Genomic DNA, 27,853 nt, shown 5'->3' with positions numbered 1-27,853 from the left:
ATTCCATTTCAGTATGTTGGTTACTTACTCTAGTGTAGGGCTAGGCTAGTCAACCTAGGCTAGGCTAGCCTAGCCTAGCCTCACAAAGCTGATGTGAAGAGAGAGAAAAGGCTTCATTCCCTCTTTTAAGGAAGTTAAAAATTAGGCTGAGCTGTGGAACCACAATGTTAATACTAATCACTGGGATCTCACACAAGAATTGCCTAGGCAATGATATCAGCCTGTGAGGAGAACAATAACTTTGCTTTAATGGTAATGGATTCGCACTTTTCCCCAGTGCAAATAATGACAAAATCTGCTAAGGACAACTGACCAAGGTAAGAAGTACAGTTTTATCCAAGGCAAAAGTAAAGTCTCTTTAACTGATAAAAAGATTAAACCCATATGGTCTTAATGCTCTCTCTAAACCACAGCTTTCTAATATGAACAAAAAAAATCCTGCCATCAAAATTAAAATGTGAATGCCTTCCTAGAATTCACTTTAGATATTAATAAATCAAAACTCTTGTAATTTCTTGAGTATTCACTACTCACTTAAACCTAACACATGGGAAAAATGTACTTTAGTGGGCATCTTCCCATTAACATAATTTTGCAAATAATACAATCTCAAACTCTATGCTTCAGAGTACAGCCCAGGACTACCTTTTAAGTAGTGGCATTCACTAAGAATTTATTGAACTGTTAACCTACATGGTTCATGGAATTCAGAACTCAATGAATATATTTCTTTATAAACAATTAAATAATTTCAATGGAAATCATGGTCTAGTGAACAATATTGCATTTAAAGTAATTTGGTCAGGGACACCTGAGTGGCTCAGCGACTGAGCATCTGCCTTCAGCTCAGGGCGTAATCCTGGAGTTCTGGGATTGAGCCTCACATAGGGCTCCCTGCATGGAGCCTGTTTCTCCCTCTGCCTCTGTCTTTGTGTCTCTCATGAATAAATAAAATCTTTAAAATATATATATAAAGTAATTTAGTCAGACCTGCCCAAGAGACCTTACAGAAATGATATATAACCTACTGACCCAAAAGGGCACCAAAGCATTCTGCTTCTGGCATGTAAGGTTCAACTTTTAAGTTGCCTGTGTCTTTAAATTACTAAGCAATTGAGATAAGAGAGTTAAAAAGTATGGTTGTTTCCTCTTGGAAAGACTTTTTTCTAATGCTCAATGCATTCCTCCCTGCTCCTGCATGGATTTAAACCACATAAAGTAGCAAGAGAAAAATCCGTGGGCTTAGAAAAACAAAACTGCACAGCCCTACTCAAAACAGTAGCAAACAACTTAGTGGGCCTTCCCTTGTTTGCTCTCCAACCACCTGCAAGTTGACATCAGAAAAGCAGTTCTGTTACCATTTTCCTATAGCCAAAGATCCTACCAGCTATAGTAGTTCTGTGTGATGTATAATGGGATAATAACTGTTGAGTCATACAGTAGGGTATATATTCATTGAGTTCTGAATTCCATGAACCATGTAGGTTAACAGTTCAATAAATTCTTAGTGAATGCCACTACTTACAACAAGCAATAAAACATATATAAGAACTACCAAGTTCAAAAGTTCAACCACCAAATATTTTTCAAAATATTACAGTATAGGTAATACATAATTTAGCACAATCCATGATGACCTAGGACTACAGGGACTACTACTCCCAACATAATCTTTCCTTCCAATGGCTTGAAGTCAGAAATTCTTGCTGGTTCCTCCCAGATATGTTTTTTTTGTAAAGTAGAAATATCCCTGGAAGGATAATGCATAAACTACTTCATACACTGATTAATGACTTTACAGACGGACTTTTCTTTTATCTTTTAAAGTGTATGATATCAGGTATAAACAGAGAACAATTTGGGGAAAAACTCAAAAAAAAAAAAAAAAAAAAGACCGAGGAAGACGCCTCACGACGTTTTTATATATTTACCTATACACGCTTAAAAATCCCATCAGATGTTGATTTCTACTACTTTGTTCCTCCTCTACTTTTGAACAAACCTGGACAAAACTGATCAAACCAGCATTTAAAAACTAAGACTCTTGGATCATGATAGTAGGCATGCCATACTTCCTCCAACTTACTAATCTCCTCACTACCTCAACGGCATCCTGAGCTATCTAAGCAACTATATCATTGGCCTATCTAGCACTGTAACATCACACGTTCTTGCCCTAATTCTGACTCATCCCCTTTGGCAACAAACAAGTTCACCTCCCCAAAGTATAAAGTATAAAACCAAACCAAACTTTCAATTGTCTCAAACTGCCACTCCATTTCTCATAGTTCATGGTCCATGAAATACCAACACTTTATACTTCAATTACCAATCACTATTCAATCACTGAAATGGCTTTTGTGCAATACCCCACGCACCCAGCACTCACACAAACAGACCTCCACATGACTTTTTGTGGCCTTCTATCCAATCCCCACCTTCCTTATCAGTAATAGAGCATGTCTACTACCTTTATTTTTTGAAACCGTCATCTGTCTTTGCTTCCCAGGCTCCTTGCCTGGTCATTCCCTCTGCTTGTCTGAACTGCCCTGCCCAATCTCTTTTGCTTCTTCCTGGATCTTACTATTGCTGTACTCAAAAATTCTACTATTGATCTTCTCTCCTCTCTGAATATCTTTCTCACTCTTTACTTCAATGACCTAGTAGAAGTATCTCCCAAAACTTTATCCTTACCCTTAATTTCTCTCTACAACATTCTACTGACAGTAGGCAGTTGACCTGTGCAGCAAGATTTCTAACCCTTGGCATGACTGATATTTTTAAAACCTTGAGACTTAATTCACATACTACACAATTTATTCACTGACAGTACAATTCAATGGTTTTTAGTATATTCAGAGTTAGGCAACCATCACCATGATAGAAAGTTTTCATCACTCAAAAAGAAGCCCCATGCACTTAAGCCATTACTTCCTATTTTCTTCCAGCCATCCCAACCATCCCAGCCCTCGGTAACCACTAATCTTTCTGTTTCCATAGATCTGCCTATCTGGAATTGTACACGTGGGTCTTCTGTACATGACTTCTTTCACTTAGGATGTATGATGTTTCCAAGGTTTATTCCTGCTGTTGCATGTATCAGTATCTGCATTCCTTTTTATTGATGAATAACAGTCTATAATGTGGGTAAACCACATTTATCCATTCATCAGTTGATGGCTACTTGGGTCATTTCCACTTTCTGCCTATTATAGAAAGTATACTGCTAAGTACATTCACATGAAAGCTTTTGTGTGGATCACTATTGACATTTTGGGCACAACTACTGCTTCTTGTGGGAGCTGTCCTGTGCATTTTAGGATGTCTAGCAGTACCCCTGGCCTCTAACCGCCAGCTGACAGTAACACTCCCCTAATAGTGATAACCAAATACATCTCCAGCCATTGCGAAATGTCCCAAGTATACAAAATCACTCCAACTGAGAACCATTGCTGTAGAGTTATTTTTCTTCAGTGAAACTCTGTATGTACATTAAAGATAATTGTAAAATATTATATGATAGCACTAAGACTCTTAAATATTAATAAATATCTAGATATTCAATCTGTGTATTCTTTTCACTAATACCTCTCTGCACATTCTAGCTCCACTGCTGAGTTAGCCTCAATTGGCTTTCTCGATAACATTTTCAGTCATAATTTATACACTTCTCTGTAATAAACTTCCAAAAACTTCAGCAGCCAACTACACAAAATTTCCTTCCAGGCAATCTCATATATATTTTGGTCTACAATCTTATCCTTTATCAACAAATATTTATGTATATACAAGTTTGGAGGATGAGCATGCATATTTACTCACAGGTAATTTCTCCTATTAATCCTTTTGGCATTCCAAATTGATATTAGGGCAATTAAGTTACATATTAACAGCTATCACTCAACACCATGACATATCTCAGGTACTTCCTAATCCCCCAGTCTCTTCTGCCTTTCTGATCAATAGTTAATTATCTGTTGGGATAACTGGATAAAAGAATTAAGCCTGATCACTATCCCACATCATACATAAAACTTAATTCAAAACGGATCAAAGTCTTCAATATAAGAAGCCAGTATTAGAAGAAGACACAGGCATAAATACAAATCTTCATGATCTTGGATCAGGCAATGATTTCTGAGATACAACAACAAAAGAAAAAATAAATAACTTGGACATCATCAAAATCCAAATTTTCTGTGTTTCAAAGGACATCAAAAAAAGTAAAATACAACTCACAGAAATGGAGGAAAATATTTGAAAATCATATTATCTGTTAAGGGACCTGTATATAGAATACATAAGGGACTATTACAACTCAATTTTAAACAAATAAACCAATAAAAAAATACACAACAGATTTCAATAGCATTTTTCCGAAGAAGACACACAAATGGCCCACAACCACATAAGAAGATATTTAATACATTAACCATCACAGTACTGCAAATCAAAATCACAATGTGATACCACTTTATATGAAATAGGATGGCTATAAACGGACCGATAACAAGTGTTGCCCAGGATGTGGAGAAATTGGAAACCTCATATAATGCTGGTGAGAATGTAAAATGGTACAGCTAGTTTAGAAAACAGCTTGGCAATTCCTCAAAAGATTAAACACAGAGTTTCCATATGATCCAGCAATTCTACTCCATGGATATATCAGACAAATGAAATGTAAGTCCAAGCATGAACTTATAATGAATGTTCATAGAAGCAGCATTATTCATAGTAACCAAAAAGCTGAAATAACCCAACTGTCAGTGATCAATAAATAAAAATGTGGTATATCTTTACAAGAGAAAATTATATGTACGTAGAGACAGAGAGGAAAAATGAAATAAAGGGACAGACTATTTTCAACTGGTGAATCTTGATATTGGGGCACACGCCAATTCTGTCAATTACTCTTGTAGTATCTATGTTTGGAATTATACCAAAATAAAAAGATGCAAAATAGAAAGCACATAATAAAAGATTATGAATAGGGAATGACAATGAAAATTTAAGACCACCTCATTTAACATGATACCATTCTAAATGATCAAATGTATTTGATACAAAATACACATTTTACAAGGTCTATTAGCTATTCATTTATCTTAAAAGATAAATCATTTTTTAAAAAGCCAACCAGGGAATCCCTGGGTGGCCCAGCGGTTTAGCGCCTGCCTTCCGCCAAGGGCGTGATCCTGGAGTCCCAGGATCAAGTCCCACGTCAGGTTCCCTGCATGGAGTCCGCTTCTCCCTCTGCCTGTGTCTCTGCCTCTCTGTGTGTGTCTTTCAATAAATAAATAAATAAAATTAAAAAAATAAAATAAAAATAAAAAGCCAACCATTTTATATTAACTAAGTTAAACTTGATCTATAGGCCCTCTTCAAGGTACAAAGCTAAGTAATTATCCAATTCCCTCCCCAATGATTAAATAGATCACCAAGAAATTGCCAAAATTAGAAATTATATCAGAACTGGGTTCTTTGAAACTGATTACCTTAATTACTACTGAAAATACAGCTTAATTTTTTTTAAAGATTTTATTTATTCACAAGAGATAAACAGAGAAGGCAGAGGGAGAAGCAGGCTCCCTATGGGGAACCTGATGCAGGACGTGATCCCAGGACCCTGGGATCACAACCTGAGTCAAAGGCAGACAGACGCTCAACCACTAAGCCACCCAGGTGTCCCTAATATAGCTTAATTTAACTCCATTGTCATGCCTTTTCTCCTATACTTAAAGGAAGCAATACTGGACTGGAGTTCAGATAGCCAACAAATGGCTACTAGGCAAACATCTACCGTTAGATGTGAATTCATCTCTAACCAATTCATCTCTCTATTCATCAAGTAGAATATCCAAAGGTCAAGATCAAGATTTTTGCTTAAACAAGGAATTATTTCTTTTGGGAACACTGTAGCTGTGCTTATTTTCAGATGACATGTTTTGCAAAGCTTTACCTAAATACATTATGAAAATATTTTATGTGTATGTATCTTTAAACAAACTTTGTTTCCAAACTCCCACAGCACTGTTTCCCTTTACGAAACAGCCACTCTTCAGCCAACTACATTTTCCCCTAAAACAGAGATTTAAAATTGGCTCCAATATATGCAGTGTAACTTTTGTTGATTTTCCCTACATATATAATTAATGTTTTGATAGCTCCATATGGCCTGTTACTTTTTAAATCTGTCTCAAAGTTTTTCAACATCTTTTTTACTAACAAAAACTGGAGCAAAAATCATATTACAACACTCAAAGGGAAAATTCTTTAAAAAGCAAACCTATGAAAATATGTGCCTTTTAACAACAAAAAAAAACCATACTGAAGATATAAAATTAATAACTAGTAGAAAGATGATTAGAGAGCAAGGATAAAAGCGGAAAAGTGATTAACATCCCTGCTGCCCCACAGAGCAACAGCTCACCATGATTGCCTTGGAGAAGAAAACTGGAGAAGTTAAGATCTGAGTCAGACTAAATGCCCTATACAGAACTTCAGTTTTCTACTACATGAATATATTACATTGAAAATAGAAGAAAGAGTTGTACCTCATCCCACTCAGCCCCTTTAAAATCCCACAATTTTACCCGCTAAAAATAGTAGGTAATTTCTAGTATGTGAATGCAGCAACTCTTGGCTCTGTTGGAATAAAGATGAGTCTCATCCTAAATCTCTGATATGGCTGAACATGTATTTTCTATTTGCTTGTCATCTGTCTTTTTTCTCCTAAATAGATTCCCTAGCTCCCCATACCCAGGCCCCCAAGAAAAGACTGATTAAAGACATGTACAACAGGTTTATATTAAATTTCCTCTATAATTAGATCAAGAAAAAAGAATGTGACACAGGTGGCTGATGAGCTTTTTTATTCAAATAAACTGTTAGAAGCTCAAAAAATAGCAGCTAACTCCTAAGTTTTTATTTTTATTTTTTTAAATATTTTATTTATTTATTCATGAGAGACAGAGAGAGAGAGTCAGAGGGAAAAGCAGGCTCCATGCAAGGACCCTGACCTGGAACTTGATCCCAGGCCTCCACGATCAGGCCCTGGGCCGAAGGTGGCGCTAAACCACTGAGCCATCCAGGCTGCCCCACTCCTAAATTTTTAAATGTATTACTAAATTTAATTCATTCAACAATCCATATTCCCATTTTATGTTTGGAAAAACTGAGACTTGGTGATGTTAATTTGCCTAACATCAGCTAAGAATTGAACCTAGATTTGTCTGATTCAACTATGATAAAAATGAAGAGACTCTAGATAGTATAGCTTTCAACCTATCAATAAGCAGCAAATGTTCTAGAAAAGCAAATCATAAACCTTAGGGACGCCTGGGTGGCTCAGCGGTTGAGTATCTGCCTTCAGCTCAGGTCATGATCCTGGAGTCCTGGGATGAAGTCCCACATCAGGTTCCCCACAGGGAGCCTGCTTCTCCCTCAGCCTGTGTCTCTACCTCTCTCTCTGTGTCTCTCATGAATAAATAAATAAAATCTTAAAAAAAAAAATCATAAACCTTAGAGTAAAAAATACAAATTTTTCAACTTTAATAACTGATTTTTTAAAAAGTAGATATATTTATCTACAATTTAACCCATTTAAACTTATTTTGGAATCCCTGGGTGGCTCAGCAGTTCAGCGCCTGCCTTTGCCCCAGGGCGTGATCCTAGAGTCCCAGGACTGAGTCCCGCATCAGGCATGGAGCCTGCTTCTCCCTCTGCCTGTGTCTCTGCCTCTCTCTATGTCTATGAATAAATAAATAAAATCTTAAAAATAAATAAATAAATAACTTATTTTGTATTACTCATAATTAGCTAGAAATAAAAGTTTTACATTTTTGTATTAAAAAAGGTCTTCAAAGAATAAACATACTACCTTACTATGCATACTTGAACAGTATCTTCATCCATAAAGATCAAATTAGAGAATGCCAAATTAGTCTTATGGAAAGTCAGCCAAAAAATCCAATCTAATCACATGTTACTTGGAGAAAATGATTTCGTTTCTTGACAAAAATTCACTTCCCACTTTCTTCCTTTTCCTTCCTAGGAACACTACTATTAGTCAGCAATAGCCCCATTATCTACTAAATGTTTTCATTTATTCGACTCTCTTCTGCAAAGTTGTAATGAAATTTTAAATCTTGTTAGTCCATTGAATTGTGTATTCTAAAATGAAAAAAATTAAATTTCATTTCTAAAAAAACTTATATTTTCTTTCAACATGCTTTACAAACCTACAGAGATAAAGTATTTTTAGCCAGAATTAAGTCATCTATGAAAATTACCACAAATAAACTATTTGGTTGTTAAAAGGATATAATTTGGAGGAAGAAAGTTCCAGCTCAAGACTTGATTGGCGAGTGCAAGGTAACGCTGAAATACCGAAGACATCTGAGCATTGAGGTTTTCCCGCCTGCTGAACTCCTGAAGAACTTCAACCGTTAACATGAAGATTTGACGAAGGTCTTCTTCCTATAATAAATCACACATATTAATCAAAAGCATATTCAAAATGTATTCCCATTTAAGAACCATAAAATGAAACAAAAACCTTAAAATTTTCAATAGAAAACACTACCTCTTTAAGAACATTTTCCATTTTTAGGCCTGCTCATAATTTATATTGCAGTATGCTTTCAAGTGACACTGGTTTGAATGAATACACCTACTGTAATATAAATGCTACTCCACAAAGAAGTTGAGTCTTTACAACTACTACAAAGCTGGAGGGGTCAGTTGCTTTTGCACAGAGCCCTCGGATTTAAGCCAATGCCTTCACATAACTTTACTTCAGAGCCAAACAATACATATGAGACAAAGAGCCCACACCATCTGCAATAACATTTTAAATACATGGCCCTCGTTGGCACTCTGCCAGGCCTATTTTAAGGGCCAGCAAAATCCCACCAATTGAATTAGTTACATCTAAATGCAATAAGAACAAATAAATAATCTAAGGATCTTTGGAGGGGTATTTCCTTTTTGTTTAAAGACTAGAATTAAACAAGAAATATAAAATTGTCAACTATGTTCACCAAATCTTCATCCTATGCTATCTTTTAATCTTTACTAAATGCTATGAAATCACAATACAACTCTTCAAGTACAGGCCATCATTCAACTAGATAAAATAAATGTTCTCACTCCATTAGAAATAGATTGTATAAAAAGTAAACAATCTAATAAAACATAAAAATATCAATACCTGAAAAACTCTTTTGCAGTTACCATGGAATTCCATACTGAGTCCAATGTTGCTAGTTTTACTTGAACTTGAGAATTCACTCAATAGTGCAGTTAGAATGGAACAGGCCAGAGTTTGCTGCAATTATTTGATAAGAAAAAACTATAAGGCATTTTTTCCCAGTGCTTCGCTTCAATACAGTATTTGTTCAAAGGACATTTTCTATCTTCAGATCTTTCATTATATCTTTAGATCTTATAACTACCAGTCAGAAAACTAGATATGACAAAGTAAATATTGGCTCTTCTAAGTAGCCTAGTAATTATAAATAGTACTTCCTCAATTTCAGTTATACAAATCCATCTAAGACTTAAACTCAGGACACATACCTACTCAAACATAGAGTGCAAATGACATTTCAAGATAATGTTGAATGTAGTATTTCATTTACTTCATACAACAATCCATATCCCCATTTTACATTTTAACAAGTGAGTTTTTTTTTTTTTTTTTACAAGTGAGATTTAAAGAGGGTAAGTAGAGCAGCCCGGGTGGCTCAGCGGTTCAGCGCTGCCTTCAGTCCACGGCCCGATCCTGGAGACCCGGGATCGAGTCCCACGTCAGGTTCCCTGCATGGAGCCTGCTTCTCCCTCTGCCTGTCTTTCTCTCTCTCATAAATAAATAAAATCTTTATAAATAAATAAATAAAGTAAGTAAGTAAGTATGTATTTAAGGCCAGCTGAGATTTGAATACAGGTTTATCTGGCTCTATGTTCTATGTTCTCAGGTTTATAAAGTGTATTTCCAAGCAGATGAAAAGTGAAACGGAGTTTATAGCATCCAAAACATCAACCAGGTAATTCTCCAAAGTTTTTTAAATTGAAAATGAAGATTTTCCTTCTTAATGGCTCTATCCAACAGGCTCCTAACATCAGCTTACTGCTTTTACTCACAGACTAGAGTCAAGGTGCCAAGGATGGAGAGGATACAAATTATTTTGGCAAGTTTCCAGGGGTTAAACAGAAATATGCACACTACCTCTAAACAACGGAAAGATTAAAGTCAAGATGATACTATTTATGCAAGCTTATACAACAGCTGAGCACAGTCATACCCACCCACCAACTGCAACATCTTTGTTCAGAAATGCTTCTGATGTTAGTACCTTGACCTTACAGATGCTTATCTTGGCAAATCTTAGCAAATATACATAAAATTAAATTCCCAAAGAATGGCATGAGTTAATATTTGCTGAAGCTGAAGGATGGCCAATATACTATATGTCTATATTTGCATATGCCTGAAACTTTCCTCTAAAAATTGTAAAAAAAAAAGAATTAAATTATTTGCCTCCTAATCTCAATTAAAATAAGCATGGCTGTATAATCAATATTTATGGGTGGTACACCAGCGCATACATTCAAGCTGTTTCTTAGACTTTGCCATACCAGGAAACCCTAACAATAGAGAGAATATATGCCAGTTCCCTCAGGAATCTGGAGGTATAGATCAAGCTTCCTTCATCAATGATAAAAGTACTTTTAATATGCCTGGTTTAGTTTAAACACACACATGCACACATGCACACTCTCAAACACACACTCACCTTTTGTAGTTTTACTTTAAAATATACATTTCTTTTAATATAAAAATGTCCCCCCTTCCCCAAATCATTGTACAAGTTTAACTACCTTTGCATGATCCCAAGCACATGGAGGAAGAAACCTAGATGAGAAACCAAGCACTAAAGAGAAACCTCTTACAGAGAAAATAGTCTGTTGCATACTCACCTCATTGTATACATTAACAGGATCTTAATAACTCACTAGTAGAATCCCTTCATTTTTTTTAAGTTAAGAAAATCATAGTTTAAAAAACAGCTTTCTTTTAAAATGGTGATTAATGATCCAACAATCAAAACCTCACAGATACATTTAAATAATCCTGGGACCAACTATGAACAGAGTTTTTAACATATCTAAGCTTTAGTGGGGAAAGTAGCTATTAAATTCAAATTAATAAAATTCAAAGCAAAAAACACACAGAGATCTAACACAATATATTACAAGATCCTCTTATTCTGGAAACATTTTATAGCATCCCATATTTTATGTCTTTTAACCTTGGCTCCTCTTACATCCTTTCTAAATAAGACTTCAGTGAATAGAATATTATGAACTGAGAAGCTCTCACTAAACACAAATTAATCATTCTTACAAATAAACTATCATCTGTAATAGTTTTACAAAAGTAATTTACAAATTCCCACAAACTATTAGTGTCAACCTCTATTCAACACAAAATGGCATATTTTAAAACTATGAGCACATTCAAATTTTCAATAACACAACTCTAATTAATGAAACATGTACTCACAATGAAGCTTTATTTTTATGTGAAATAAAGATTTCCTAAAAATACATGCATGTGTTTGAGTCAAGATAAAAAAAAAAAAAGAAAAGATAAAAATCCTTCCTTAAGAAGGCGCCACATCCAGCGTGGAGCCCCACGGGAAGCCTGAACTCACCAGCCTGAGACCAAGAGTCGGATGCTTAACTGACTGAGCCACCCAGGTGCCCCAAAAAGAATTTTTAGAAATAAAAGTCTCCTTTAACTCCAAACTTCATCACACAAACAAGGAGCCCTTAGGAGGATGGGATGGCTTCATGAGCAGCAATAGGGATTACCTCTCCAAAACAGCAAACTTTCACATTATTGAAGTAAAATTCACCCATAAAGCAAAGTACATTCTTAACACATGATAATTAAGAACAAAGCACAGTCTAAAAATATAGACTCAGTTTTCTGAACATAAGAATATTTTGTTTTTACTTAATTTTTTCCTATAAAATATCTTAATCTTAGAAAAACCAGAAAGTACAGAAAAGCACAAAAAAAACTGCCCACAATCCTACTATCCACAGGTTATTACTGTGAATATCTGCCCAGTTTTCTAATTTTTTAATACATAGGTATACATCATTTATATATCATTACTATCACTTATATGTATTGTTTTGCATTCTTCTTTCCACTTTATACTTATGAAACGAGACAAAGTTATTTCTTCTCAAATTATTGCTATGTGAAGAAATACATAGAAATATATTAATCACTCAGCATAGTAACAAGTATTATCAGAAACCAAATATTCCAGTATTAACCTACCTAAAACTATCAGCTTTAAAAGAACTAAAATTCAGCAAGATAGTCTCATCATTAAAAGGTATCAGCTTAACTGCTCCTTAATTTGGAATCCCTGTAAGGATTTGAGATTAACATTATAAACATTCAATATACCATATCACCAGGGTTCAAAGGTACCTAATTAATAGAAATTCCTCAAGAATGATGACTAATTAAGCAGTGATTATACAGTAAGACAGCAAAGCACTTCTACACATATCAACACAATATTTCTCCCTATTCACAGATCACGTATCACATTGTGGCCAGGACTCATTTCCCAACATGTTTACTCATTTCTGGTATTTGATTATCAATTAAATCTCATTAAAATCAAGTTACCTTCATAGTAGATGCAGTGCACTGTTGAAGGTAACTAAGAAAGCAAGCCAAAAGTGAAATCCTACAGGAAAAAGACAATAGCTCCTTCTCAGGACAAAGAAGAAAGGGAGGGAAAAGCATCAAATCTGCCTCAGACAGATCATAAGTTTTTGTTTTTCTTACCCTTGTAGAAGGTTCCTGTCTGCTTGTTTCAGACTTTCAGGTCTCAATGGTTATCCCAAGTGTATTACCTCTTAACTCCCCCTCTACTGATCAGTACCTTCAAGTGCTGCCTCTTTGCCCTTTGTCACATAGTCAGGGCTAGATATTATTTCTGTAGTAGGCTCTGATACTTAAGAGGGCCAGAAACAAAATCTGTTGTAAATAATTGAGAGTGGTGAATTTCAACGAAATCAGATCAAAGTTAACTGATAAGTAGTATACTATAAGACTGTCATTCTAAGTTAACAGTGATTAAACCAGTATAAAATACCATTAGTACAAATCTTAGAAGTATAAGAGGTTAACATAACAATGCTTCATTTATCCAAGATCATAGAAAATTAAGTTAATATCCAAATGCAACCAGCAAACATTTTTAATGCAACTTCCTTCATGTGAATTTTTCCAAATGAATTATTTCTAAGGCAATTATTGTATGATATTGTAATAAAGTGAATACTTGGAATCTACTTAAACATATGAGGTTTTACACCCTTTGACAAAGGCACCAGAGCTCAATCTTTTTGATTTATGTTTGCTTCAGTTTTTCTCAACCATCCTTTGTTGGTATCTATCACTCATTGCTGTTGGCAATCTGACTAGCACTAACAAGTAGCTCTAAATCAATAATTTTTAGTTGCAACAAGTTAGAAACCAAATATTAAAACTATGTCCAAACTAAATTCTAAATTACTCTACAGGACTCTTACAAGTGGCTAATACAAGAATCTTATTGTTTTGACAGAGGAGTCAGAAAACCTGGGTTCTAAGAGATATACCACTTCAAGTAATTGAGGGCAAATCGCTTCATCTATCCTGGCCTCAATTTTCTCATCTATACAAAGGGTTAACAACCTTTTTTTTAATTCATAGGTCTGTCCAAATGTTCAAATTAGATAATGTGTGTAAAAGTATTATGTATATAGGTGGCAGCTTATGATCTGATAAGGTAAGATGACAAAAGTATTTTTATCATTATTGACAACAACAATCTATTTTAGATTTTTTGGTCCCATTTCTTGACTATTATCTACATTCCATCAAATTAAAATCACAAGATCACTTATCAGTTAAAAAAAGAAAGCTACAACTAAAGCATCATTAAAGCAATATAGCAGATGCTCAGTAAATCTTAGCTGGATTAACGAATCAACATTTACATCTGTGACTAACATCATACTAACAAAAAGCAAGTGGAAAATGCATACATGGTGTGTTCACTATTTTTTAGCAGTTGATACATTTCAAAAAGAAAATTTAAATATGTAAAACAAATAGAAAATTCAATGAGGTCTCAAGGTTATAAGTGAGTTTTAATATGTTTTCTTTCACTGAAGTACTAAAAACTCACAAGTTAATTCACTAACAACGTAAATAACTGCTGTCTTCACATTACAAGTCCTACAGCAGCGTTCTCATTTCTAGTGAAAGCCATTAATTTCATGATAGTGAAAAATACCCTTTGAGAGCTTGCCTTACTCACCAGCTTACTGTCCTAAGCACAAGATATTCAAACACTAACTCCAGCTGACAAAATAAAATACTCTTGCTCAGAGAGAGGATTGTCTCTTATAATAGCCTGGCTCTTACCCCAGGAGATTTATTACCAAGAATAAACTTTATGAAAGGTTGCCATACATAAAGCAGACTTCCAGCTGCTCTTCTAAGCAAACATCAATGAGACTTGTGATAAGAGAGATTAGGTTGGCTATCACATCCAGGGGCAGCACTGCTGTAGACAAGTGAATTTCTCACCCACTTCTCTCTAGCATGGCAAAGAGGAAGACAGGAGGCTTAAACGCTAAATTAAACAGCTTTAAAAGTGACTTAAGATATGCCTACTACTTTCAAAGGAAATAAACATGAAACAGATGAAAAATTTAGCTTAAATGTTAATTTAAAATAAAAAATTTAGCTAATTTCCTTAGGAAGTAAAGTCTCTAGGTCTATCCCTTTCAAATTAGTACAGTGGGTCTGATACTATTACAAACAGATGAAGTAACCACAGCAACCTTTATAACCACAGAAGGAAAACAGCCTGTCTACAAAGATATGCATGAAACAATGTGTCATTTAATAATTGTACAAACACAACTATACTGAGAATACATCATGATACCTGGAAAATGGACTGTATTTAAAAAAAAATACAATCTCCTTAGGAAATGCTTTATGAATTAGATATTTTTCCACAAAACTATCTGTAAACAACTATAAGAAACTTTTTTTTTTTAAGATTTTATGTATTTATTCATGAGAGACACAAAGAGAGAGGCAGAGACATAGGTAGAGGGAGAAGCAGGCTCCCTGAAGGGAGCCAGATGTGGGACTCAATCCCAGTACTCCAGGATCACGCCCTGAGCCTAAGGCAGACGCTTAACCACTGAGCCACCCAGGAGTCCCTAATAAGAAACTTTTATTTTTTAAAAGATTTTATTTATTTATTCATGAGATACAGAGAGAGAGACAGAAAGAGAGAGAGAGAGAGGCACAGAGACACAAGCAGAGGTAGAAGCAGGCTCCAAGCAGGGAACCCATGTGGGACTCAATTCCAGGTCTCCAGGATCATGCCCTGGGCTGAAGGCGGCGCTAAACCGCTGAGCCACCTGGGCTGCCCAACTTCTTAAAGTATTTAAAGGAAAGTCATTATGTTGGTTACCAGTATTTTTTTCTAAATACACAATTAGTTTCCACTCAAGAATAAAAGCATAAATACTTTCTTCTGATTTCTATACTTAAAATCCTACTTGATAGAAAAAGAGATGACGTATATGTCCCAAAGTTCTATAAGCAAAGGAGTGTTAAACTACTAGGAAGAAAAAACACACATTTGTTGAATGCTGACTAAATGTATTTAATACCGTCTTTTCTCATCTGGGAAGCCCCAGAAATGGACATTATGATGTTCTTTTTTTTTTTTTTTTTTTACAAACATTATTAGTAAATCCGGTCCTAGAGATGGTAAATAATTTGTACAAGGTAGTAAGGTAAGGTAGTAAATGGCAGAGCTGCGATTTAAGCCTAAATGTGAATCCAAAATCAGAATCAGTGTTCTATTACACCATATTGCCCCTAAGCGTATTTGAACATGTACTTTAGTACAAGGGGATGCACCACCAAAAAATATAAAAAGGAAGTGGGAAAGCCAGACTACATACAGTTTCTGACCAATGAAGGTTGATGGAAATATGACGAGAAAGTTAGTAAAACTAATGTAATAATTCATGAGATCAACTCATCTATAAAAAATCATCAGTTATCTCTTCTTTTCAAATAGCTGTTAAATTTACTCTTATAAAGAAAGTTTCAGTGTTCTGATTTTATCATGCTTGTATATCCTCCCTCCCGCTGAGATTCTTGTCTCTGAGATTACGAAAATCTTAAGTAAATTCTTATAGCATTCCCACAAATTCTTAACAATCTCAGAAGGAAATAAAGAGAGAAGAAAATGTTTTACTAGTCTGTAACTCATTTTTTTAGACTTGCCAAATGAGCTAGGTTCACTGCCAGGCAAGGACAAATAGGGATGGCCACACGGTGGCAGGGTGGGTATTTAACTTGCCATATAAATGTAAGAGTACTTTTCTAGTTTAATGTTCAGTGTAGTCACCAAAGTAAATTCATCCAGCAATCGAGAAATTAAATTCTACCTCCCACTACTGACTGCCTACTACTATAAAAGTTCTTAACCCTGTTAGTAGAAATTCAACTTAAAAAAACAACAAAACTTTGTTTTGGAGTATTTCATGAGGATATTAAATTTATCCACTATTCTCAGAGTATATATACACTGTGAATAAAGCAAAATCTTCTCTAACTAAACAGTTACATCTGTTCCAATCATTCTTAGAACATGAGTTATTTCAGTAGCTCAAAAAGATCCAAATGCCAGGTTGGATTGGGACTATACTTTTTGTGGTGGGTCAAATTACCCAAGGGGAAAGAAAGAGAAGAACACAATTCCCGAGAATGTGTTCATTCCTGAGAGGCAAGGGACTCTTGATCCTGTGCCTTCGGTATCTGGAGCCAAGAAGCTACTTGTGGGAGATGAGGCCAGGCCACAGAAATTCTACCTTAATATTGAAATCCCAGCTGACATGATCGCCAAACCAACAAGGGAAAAAGCATTAGTCATAAACATAGAGATACTAGAATTACTAGTTAATATTCTAAAGTTTAAATCCTGGTCAATCACAATGAGCTGGACTCCTTTACTGCAGATTAGCAAATGAAAACACTATGTCTCAAGTAGAATCTAAAATATGAAAAATAACTTGATTCAGAGCAGCAGAGGCCAGGATAACATTTCTAAGTAGCAGCCTCAGTTCCAAAACTTTTCTGTACTACTTTTTTTTCTTTCAAATTTTTATTTAAATTCTATTTACTTAACATATAGTGCAATAATATTGGTTTCAGGAGTAGAATTCACTGATTCCTCACTTACATATAACACCCAGTGCTCATCATAAACACATGCCCTCCTTAGTACTCATCACCCACTTAGCCCATCTCCCACCCAATCTCCCTCCATCAATCCTCATTTCTCTATTGTTAAGAGTCTCTTATGGTTTGCTTCCCTCTCTTTTTTTCCTCCCTTCCCATATGTTCATCTATTTTGTTTCCTAAATTACGAGTGAAATCATGTAAGTGAAACCTTTCTCTGACGTATTCTGCTCAGCATAATATACTCTAGCTCCACCCATGTTGCTACAAATGACAAGATTTCATTCTTTTAGATGGCTGAGTAATATACCGTTGTATGTATATATATACACATACCACATCTTCTTAATCTATTTGTCAAACGATGGACACTTGGGCTCTTTCTATAGTTTGGCTATTGTAGACAACACTGCTATAAACATCATAGTGCAGGTACCCCTTCCCTACCACCTCTGGCTAGTTATAGTCTCCACTTGTTTTTCCTTCAAACGTCAATTGACAGCCACCATTGGATTGCACACATGGCCATTAGTTGGACAATGAATACTAACAAACATTGCATATAACAAGATTATCATTACACAACTAATGTAGGCAACTCTGAGGCATCAACATGACAAGAGCAAAGCTCATCATCAGAAATGGAGACCATGTGTACCAACAGAGACTGTTAAAGTATAAAGATTAACCTAAGTAAAAAGCAGCATCCCAATCATTTTTATCCAAAAATTTTAAATAGAATCTTGAGGATTATTTTCGAGAGCTTCTCACTACATAAAACAAAGCCAAAATGACTCATAAAATGCAATGATTCAAACATGCACATTTTTGAAGTTGTCAGTTTTATGTAAACAATTAAACTTTCCAATACCAAGATTAAGTGAAAACAAACAAATATAAAATGAGACTTTTGGATTATCAAAGTCTCTAGAACTGCATTGTCCAATATGGTTGCCACAAACTATACGTAACTATTGAATTTCAATTAAGAAAAAATAAAAACTCAGTTCCTCAGTCACACCAGCCACATTTCAAATGCTCAAAGCCACACATGTCTGGTGTAGCGGCTACATATTGAAGTACAGATCCAGAACATTTGCATCAACACAGTTCTATTGGAGAGCAGTACTCTTGATCAAAAATTGTTCTATATCTATACTGTGGTGGCAGTTCATACATAACTGTCACAATTCATAGACGTGTACATCTTAAATGGATACAGTAACACAAGTAAATTATTCCTCAATAAAGTTGATAAGGAAAAAAGAGAATAGATATACGACCACTGGTGTATTCCAAAGGAAAAATAAAACATACTTCGGGTATGTAGAGGAAGTTCTAAAGTCCTGACAACTTGCTTATGCAGTCCTTTAGTTGAGACCCTGGTACATCACACTGGGGATCCAAGCCAGAGTGAGGGACAGATGGCTAAGGCAAAGAGGAGAGTATGCATCTGCCTACAGTAAGAGGTTGAGGGGCAGGAGATCCAAGATACTATGGAAAGTAAGGCACTTGTGTAGAGTCCTCCAGAAATGTACCTCCATCCTAATCTCAAACCATCAAATTATTAAAATCTATTCACTAAGGGGCCACTGAAGATGTAAAGTAATTCAAAAGGAGCTGTAAGGTGCATAGCCTCACCTAGGTATCTTCCAAATGATTAAAGAAATTGGTAAAATGAAAAAACTATCCAAAATATTTAAAGATTTAATACCTGAAAATCAGAAGAGCCAGGTATTAACAATCCCAATTCCTTCACAATATCCTTCAGCTGATAATAGTCAAAAGTTCTAACCAAGGATCATAGCTGATCACTAACACCAACTCCAATCCTTCTGCCTCTGACAGAATGGCTACCACCAATCACTCTCTAGGCATGACTAGTTCTCAAAAGGTAGACAGGACACTGAAAGGGGCAAAAACAGGTTCCCCATAGTAATTTGGTCAGAAACAAGGGTTCTCAAATTTCTTCAGTTAACACCTAGCGGCCAAAGTATACCTCAACCCATTAGTATAGCAACAAATAATTTTTGTTACATGTCACTTTATATTTTATTCAAACATTTCTATTATCAATAGTAGTTACCAGTTTATTAAATGAGGGAAAATGCTCAATATAAAAGAAATGTTTAAGAATATTACAGTATATTAGCTTATAGTATTTTATACAATTAAAATGATGATTATGAACACTGGCAATGTGCAAAAACAAAATCAAATGAAAAAGCAAAGTACACTCTATCTATAGTATGTAAATATAAAAAAGGACTAAAAGAAAACATGAACAAATGAAAACTGCTTGATTCTTACACTGTGTACTTGTTCTTTAATATAGATACATTACTGTTATGTTGTCTCATACAAAATGAAAAATTTTAAATATTTATAAATACAGACAGCACACTTACCACAGTGGGATTGCCACTACTTATCAACTGGCTGACTTCGTGAAAAATGCTTTTGCAGTCAATTGATTTATCTAAGGATCCTCGTTTTACAATTACTGCTACTGCTAATAGAATCTGTTCCCGAACATACTTTTGGAGGCTGTAAAACATAAAAATCATTATGAAAACCTTTACATGAATCTAATATATAAAAATACTTCCAAATTTCTCACTGCCTGAAGCAACTAAAACACCGCTTCTATCTGAGGATAGTGTAGAGCCAAATGGTTATGCACAGCTTCTAGAGTGATAAGATTCCGTTTGATTCTGCTTTCCATCATTTACTGGCTATGTGACCCTGAGCAAGAGAGTTTCAGAGCCTCAAGCTCTCTCATCTATTAAAAGGAGGTAACAGTAACAGGGATGTTACTAGGATTAAAGGTTCTTAAAACTGTGCCCAGTGCATACTAAGTCCTATATAAGTGTTAGCTGATCCAGGCAGTATTCAATAGATGCAAGTCAGTTCACTAAGAGCCAGATTATGATTCTAACAATTAAAAGAAATTCTGGGGACGCCTGGGTGGCTAAGTGAGTTAAGCATCTGCCTTCAGCTCAGGTCATGATCCCAGGGTCCTGGAATCAAGCCCTACATCAGGCTCCCTGATCAGCCGGGGGGGGGGGGGGGGTCTGCTTCTTCCTCTGCCCCTCACCCTCCTCATACACTTGCTCTAACCAGTACTAGTATAATCTTAAATTCATTCCCTTTAATGTGAAAAGGCAACAAGCTAGCTACCCAACATATATTATGGACACATACAAATTTTTAAGACTTTAAAATTTTTCCTATCTAAATTGTGCTCCACAATGTGATGGCAGAAGCACTGATTCTAAGTGGAGGCATTCTACAAAGTCCATTAGACCACAGGACACAGATATTTAATTTTCTTTTCACAACCTTTTTTTAAAAGTAAAGGTCAGAAAACAGAACTCTGAACCTTATAATCCAGACTCTAAAATGCCACAAGGATACAACAACCAGGAGCTTGGGATAAACCCCAAATTCCTCAACATGGCTTACAAGCAGTAGGACCCAGCCTAGCTTTCTTTGGACACTCCCAATTTACCCATTGTCTTACCTCCTTACTTACTAACAGTATTTTCTTTAACCCTGGAAAGTGTCTCCATTTGAACATAAATGATACACTCACTTCCAAGGCCTTCATGGTCAGACACCTGCTGCCCTCTCTAATTTCCCCCCATCCACATACACTCAAAACTACAGATACACTGCTTCTTTCAGTTCCTGGCACAATGCCCATGCACTTCTGGGTCTCTAAATGTCTATGTCTTCTGCCAAGACTGTGATGCCACTTTCTTCAGAGAGTGCGACATTACCAAAGAGGGCTCCCCACAACACACAATAGGCATTTGCTACACATTTATACAAACAAACAAGTCTATGTCAAGTCTAAAGTGAAAAATACTCCTTCAAATACACTTGAAACATTCATTAACAAATAAATGCAGAAATTCTATTACGTGGAAAAACGGGAGCTGACCAAAGTGAATTTTTCTATTTTTTGGGAAGGGGGAAGGGGGACACACAATAATTTCAAATACACTAACTACTACTAGAAAATGTACATAAAGTTAGCTTTATTTATTTTTTAAAAGATTTATTTGAGTGAGTGCATGCACATGTGGGGGCAGGGGCAGAGGGAGAGAATCTCCAAACAGACTCCCTGCTAAGCAGGGAGCCTGACCCAGTGTTTGATCCCTTGACCCTGAAATCATGACCTGAGCCAAGAGTCTGATGCTCAACCAACTGAGTTGCCCAGGCACCTCCATAAAGCTACTTTTTTTTTTCATAAAGCTACTTTTAAGGAACTCCGATTGGCAAGAATTAACTTACTAGGAAAATAAATAATAATGGCTAACATTTGTTGGTGCTTACGATATGCAAGGCTTCCTATAAATTAATTTCACAAAAATTAATACATTCAATCCTCACAACTATCTTTTGAATAAAACAAATATTAACTCTAATAGTTAAGTAATAACAACAATTAAAAAAACTAATGCACGAAGAGGGTAAATAATCTGCCCCTGCACACAGACTGACAGAAGTGGAAATCACAGTCCCTTTCTCAACCACTCTGCATACTGTCAAGTGCAACTTCCATTTGACTAAGCAAATTTTATCCAATTAAGAGGAAAAAATTCTGTGGACCAAATGAAAAATATACAACACTATGAACGTAAGATTCATAATATGTTATCTAAGCAGTATACCAACAATTTTCACTTGACTCGAGTCCACACTGTAGGAAATTCTATAAAATAAAATTGGCTGTGTCATGAAAAACACAAAAGGGTAAAATTATTCTAGATTAAAAGAGACATAACTACATACAACACATAATCTGTGGTTAAATCCTGGATCAAACAAATAACCTATAAAGGAGGAAAGAATATTAATAACATTACTCAGACAACTAGGGAAATGAAAATACAGAATGAGAATTAGATTACATTTCTGCTGCATACTTTCAGGTGGTTTGGGGGGAAATGCACATAGATGAGAGAAATCAAATGTGACAAATGTTAACTAAGCTCCTACTAGGAAAAAAGTATGTGTGTGTTCACTGTACTCTTCTTTCAAATTTGCTGAAAGTTTTTTACAGAGTTTGGGAGAAAATATATAAGTGAACTATTTCAGTGTAGAACTCTATAATCAGCTCTGAAGTAGCTTCTGAAATAATGAAAATTATTTAAGAATAAGACTATTTTGGAAAATACAAGAGATCACACCCACGCACATATACAAACACAATCAAAATCTACCACACATTTAAGTTTACCGAACTCTCCAGAGTTCAGTGGTTCCAATATGGGGAAGGTGGGGGTTCAATGAGCAGCTCCAGGCAAGCCAGTATCACATCACACCCAAATGGCCTCATCAAACAACAAATTCAAATTTAAATAAAGAAGAAAACCAGCATGAAGAAGAGAAAGATTTGAAATCCGATCAATTTTTCCTTATTCTATTAAAACTGGAAAAAACAGTTTTTTTGGTTTCCAAGCCAAACCTTCCCTTTACCTACATCTGTATCCACTCATCTACAGAAAACGTTACCCATTACACCTGTATTGTTTATAGGCTAGGTATATCTTGCCTTTTTTCTCTCATGCATTCTTCTATACGTAAAGCAACTAGCGCTACACTGTGTGCTAAATTCATGTTGGTAATTATTATTAAACATTATGAACTCAGAGACTGTTAGTGAATAATCAGTAGGAACAAAGTATGCTTTAGTTTTAAAGCTTTATGCACGTTTAATGCCATTCAACACATTCCTAATTATTAGCCTTTCTGATTACATAACGTTTTCTTCGTTGAATTTGGAAATGAACATCTACGCAAAAAGTATTCAATTGTCCAACTGCACAAATGGCATACAATGTGCACTGCCTCTTCCCAAAAGAAGACTTGGTATTTGGGGGACTTAAAAAAAAAAAAAGGTAAGTAATAAATGAATTTCTTTTTCTTTCCTTTTTTTTTTTAATTAGGCTCCATGTCCGGCATGGACCCCAAGGCAGGGCTTAAACTCATGACTCTGAGATCAAGACCTGAGCTGAAATCAAGTCAGATGCTTAACCTGAGCCACCCAGCCATCCCAGCAAATGAATTTCTCCCCAAAGTTCTGTGACTGACAATTTTCCTCATATTAAAAAAATATATCATATAAGCAATGAATGTACAAATCTTATAAAATGTTCAAATAATAGAATGGTATAACACAAAAAGGAAACTTCCTTTTACCCTATTTCTGAAAACTGATCCATTTTCCAAAAGACACTACTAAAAGAATTTGGTGCTTTCTCTTCTACAACCTTATTAATGTACATTTCTGTGTGTGTGTGTGTATAAATATATACAGCAGTTTACTTGATTATATATATATAAAACCAAGTGATACATATATATATAGAACCAAGTGATATGAATCAAGTGATAACAAACCAAACACTTGGTTTGTTAATGGTACTTAGATTTCCCTCTTCACCTGTCATAGGATACTCACCTATGTCTTATAATACTTACCAAGTACCAAAAGAAGAAGTACAAAGGATTTTCTCTGGAGTCCAAGATCAACTTTTATTTATAACCAAAATCTTTGGAACTAAACCAACACAAAAACCCTAACATCCAGAATAATCTTTTCAAAGAAACAAGACGTAGTTCCATAAGCTTAAATAGTTCATTAAGTACCAAAAGCAACCCACAACCATGTGTGTGTGTTTTAAAAATAGAAGCCCCAAGCAGAGCTTAACCATAAACATGTATCATTACAATAAAGAAAAAAAAGTTTAAAAAAAGCACAGCAAAAGTATTTCAGCAGTATCTCCACCACATACTTACTTAGGCCTTTGTAAGACATAGGTTAAAAGGAATGTTCGCAGTGACTCGATGCTACCTTTTTCCAAGAGAATCCACTCTCGGACAACTGCTTCCATTATGGCTGTGGCAGCTTGAAAGAGGACATAGTCCACTTTACTTGTTTCTGAGGAGAAAATTAGAAATTTTCTTTAAACAGCAGTTCATCGTCCTTTGAACATTCTGCATTTATTAATTTAAAAACAGAACTTTTCAGACAAGGAATAAGATGGTTACCTGTTCTTTTTTTAATCCAGTGACCTTGCTCTAGCACCACAAAGAGGTTAGTTCCTCTCAGAAGACACCCAGGCAGGTGGCAGCTAATCACCGATCACAATTTTCACAAACTTTCCTCACCTCTCTTCAACTGTTACTTCCAAAGCATGAAGAACTAAAAAATAACACAGCTTTAAAAAAAATAAAAATAAAAATATAAAGCAATCAGAAAATTTCCTAAGAGATTCTCACCCTGTGCAAAATAGAGCTTCATATCTACAAAATATCTGAAACTAGTCTTTGAACATTACTATTTGGGATGAGCCATGCTGTTAAAATATTTGTTAAGTGATTAAGCTTTCAGCAGGATGGCCCATCTCCAATAGCAAGTTCAGAAATAAACACAATCACTTTCTGGTTACATTTCTCAAAATGTTAAAAAAAAAATTAAGTCACATTTACACAAGGTGAGAAGTTCTTGTGAATTTTCTGATTGCAATACTGATCAAACTGAGTAAAATTCCAAAGCTACACTTAGAAAAACCCAGCCTTAACTAGCAAATTATAGTTTCTGAACTAAAAACTGAATCAGGAGGGAAAGAAAACATAGAAAATTAACATATGTAAGAAATATTTTAATTTTCTATTTTTTCTTTCTTTCACCAGTACCACTACAATCGGTTTCCAAACAGCATTATCAAAAGGGAGAAACAGTCAAAATGAAGTCAAGAAAAAGTAGAAATTTTCTGAAGTTCTAAAAAATAACCATCACATGAAATCCATGAAAAAGTCTATGATTAGATTGCAGGTTATTTGCCAGATCACTAGACATGAGTATCTGAAAGCCATGAGAAATTAACTCTAGGCATAGAATGGCACCTTCAAGAATTTATCAGAAGAGCATGAAGATATAGTCAGGCACATCATTTTCTCTCCTACTCAAACTTAGGTCATTTAAAAATCTGGTAAGTGATTTTGACACAATAAGTTATAAAAACGCATGAGAAAAGGTATACCCTACTAAATTCCAATCAATTTAGACTACTACATATGAGTTTTGAACATATGAAAACTAGTAAGAGGAACCAATTCGGACTTTTTTTTTTTAAGTTTGATTATTCCATGCTATTTTAACATGAATTCTAATTAAGATGATAATCAGAACTCACAAAAATTTAAAAACCTTAAAATATTATCAATAAATAAAGCAACAGCTTCCAAAAATGTAAACCTATTATAAAAAGATGTGTTTAAAGTTCCACGGGGCGGGGGGGGGGGGGGATGTTTTACTCAAAGAGGAAAAAAAAAAGAGGATTTGAAACAGAAACTAGCTGTATCTATTTAGATCACTTAAGGAGAAATATGGTACTGCTTCATAAAAGTAATTCAAGTAATATTATAAACCTCTTCTTCAAAATAAATGACTGATGGCCTAATTTCATTTTCTATTGAAATAATAAACATTTTAGGGACAAGAAACCTAAAATCCTTAACTATGGGTTTTAACAAAGAAGCAAAATCTTAGGGACTCACAAAATTTTGGAAATACAATTCCAAAGATCATCTAATTCATTTCCTGCATTTTACAGGTGAAGAAAGTATTGATGCACCAAGAGATTAAGACAAGAAATTCAAGGTCACATGGCTGGTAAATGTTCGTTGAGCAACACTAAACCGCCCCTAAGAGCATATGCCAATGAAGAGAAGACCAAGCAAGCACCTTCTTGTTTTCATAAGCAATGAAACATGCTTATTTCTAACTGTGCTTATATCCAACCCATTCTTCCTGCCTTCTCCTCCTTTTTGCAAGGAATGGAGGAGGAAATAACTGCAGAAGGCAAGTGACTTTCAAAAGTTTCCAAGATGGGCAGCCTGGGTGGCTCAGCGGTTTAGTGCTGCCTTCAAGCCCAGGACATGATCCTGGAGACCTGGGATCAGAGTCTCATGTTGGGATCCCTGCATGGAGCCTGCTTCTCCCTCTGCCTGCCTCTGCCCCCACCCCTCTCTGTCTCTCACGAATAAATAAATAAAATCTTAAAAAAAAAAAAGTTTCCAAGATAACTCCTTCTTAAATAGCTGTTTGATATTAAATAGGCATATCTAAATTACTACTCCCATAAGAAGCTTACTCTAAGAATGGAGGAATCTGAAAAAAAGAAAAGCCAAATTCCAAATTTAAAAGGAGGAATTTTCCTAGCCTAATGAATTATACTTTCTCATAAAATTTATGAGTAGCTTTCATAAACTGCACTTACACATAATATAAATGTACAAATATGTAATATAAATGTTCCATATCCTATATGGAACTCTAGAAGCTACCAGCAAGATCAGACTTCACATGGACAAACAAGCCTTATTCTTGCTCTCCGCTCTAAAGATGCTCGAAATTTCAAGGTCTTCATGAGGAAATCACAACTTACCTAGAATTTCTGATACTTTTAGGATGATTCTCCACTGACCACAACACTGTCTAGATAACAAACTATTTTAGGCCACTTTAGCAGTAAGCTTTCACTTCCTACCATAGGAAACTCTCTTTAATAATAATTATGTAAATAAAATTCATTTCTATCATGCCAGCCATCTGAAACTACATAGAGCCATGAAGACAAAAGTTAAAGTGAAGTATATAATGAGAGGCAGAGCACTACATTCTGTTCAAAAAATATTTTCAAAAGAAAACTAAAACTATAGTAATCGAGTCCCAGATGTTCAGCTACTACATACAAACACCTCTCTGCTTAAAGACTTCTGTCCAAAGCATAAGCAACAGAAGCTCCAGAGTCTGCTTAATAAATACATAGGCACACCAACCAAGAAAAGTCTCAGGTTTCATTTTATTTTGTTTCAACCATTTCTGAGATAAGAAATTAAAGAAATTCATTTCCCCCCTGAAAAAAAGATAGAAGAATGCTACAAAGTTAGCTCCAGAAGTACGGAACCAATCTCTCACTGGCTGGATGTATCACTTTAACAAGAACAGAACTCACAGGATTTGTGAATGCATATTTGACCAGACCAAACTAGCAAATTCCTAAGTGCCAAAGACTTCTGAAGTGAAGAAGTCTAAAAGTACTCTTCTGATAAAATGCACAGGCATGCAACATGCACACGCACATGCGCGTGCGTGCACACACACACAGAGAAGAGTGGAAAAGTAAACCTAGAATAAAAATAAAAGAATAAGAAGAGAAAGAAATGAGGAAAAACAAGAAACATAATAAAACTTAAGACAGAAGTGGGAAGGAAGAAATTTAAGAGGCCAGAAAAGGGAAGCATCAAAGAGAACGTCTCCCCTTTACTAGAATATATCACCCAGACATTGTATAAAAATGACATATTAACGCTAAATAAGAATGTGAAAATTCTGAACTGCGATTGACTGCCACTTGTATGAGAAGTCTTCTTAGAGGAATTAACCCTTCTGTGCTGGTGGCAACTGAGTAA

At 35.2% G+C, this 27,853-nt stretch overlaps 1 protein-coding gene and 1 long non-coding RNA gene across 6 annotated transcripts in view; one reads left to right on the top strand and one right to left on the bottom strand.

The window, feature by feature from the left end:
- The window catches only part of XPO4 (exportin 4), a 122,524-nt gene that overhangs the window by 62,430 nt on the left and 32,241 nt on the right, over positions 1–27,853 (bottom strand). For 3 of the 5 annotated variants that reach the window (XM_038573500.1, XM_038573497.1, XM_038573498.1), the window contains 4 exons: positions 24,173–24,314; positions 19,771–19,909; positions 9,212–9,328; positions 8,325–8,478 (listed from right to left, as the gene is read on the bottom strand). In XM_038573500.1, coding sequence (XP_038429428.1) covers positions 8,325–8,478; positions 9,212–9,328; positions 19,771–19,909; positions 24,173–24,314 — 552 coding nt within the window. Of the gene's footprint in view, positions 1–8,324; positions 8,479–9,211; positions 9,329–12,358; positions 12,916–19,770; positions 19,910–24,172; positions 24,315–24,424; positions 24,579–27,853 lie in introns of those variants that run through there. The other 2 variants (XM_038573499.1, XM_038573501.1) reach the window with 2 other exon arrangements.
- LOC119865922 lies at positions 21–26,391 on the top strand. Its single transcript, XR_005378496.1, has 3 exons — positions 21–317; positions 9,978–10,046; positions 25,993–26,391. It is a non-coding gene; the product is annotated as an uncharacterized LOC119865922 (long non-coding RNA).

This window comes from Canis lupus, chromosome 25 (assembly GCF_011100685.1).
Source record: "Canis lupus familiaris isolate Mischka breed German Shepherd chromosome 25, alternate assembly UU_Cfam_GSD_1.0, whole genome shotgun sequence".
NCBI lineage: Eukaryota > Metazoa > Chordata > Mammalia > Carnivora > Canidae > Canis > Canis lupus.
The sequence above is the reverse complement of the archived record's forward strand: the minus strand, read 5'-3'. Positions and strand labels throughout refer to the sequence as shown.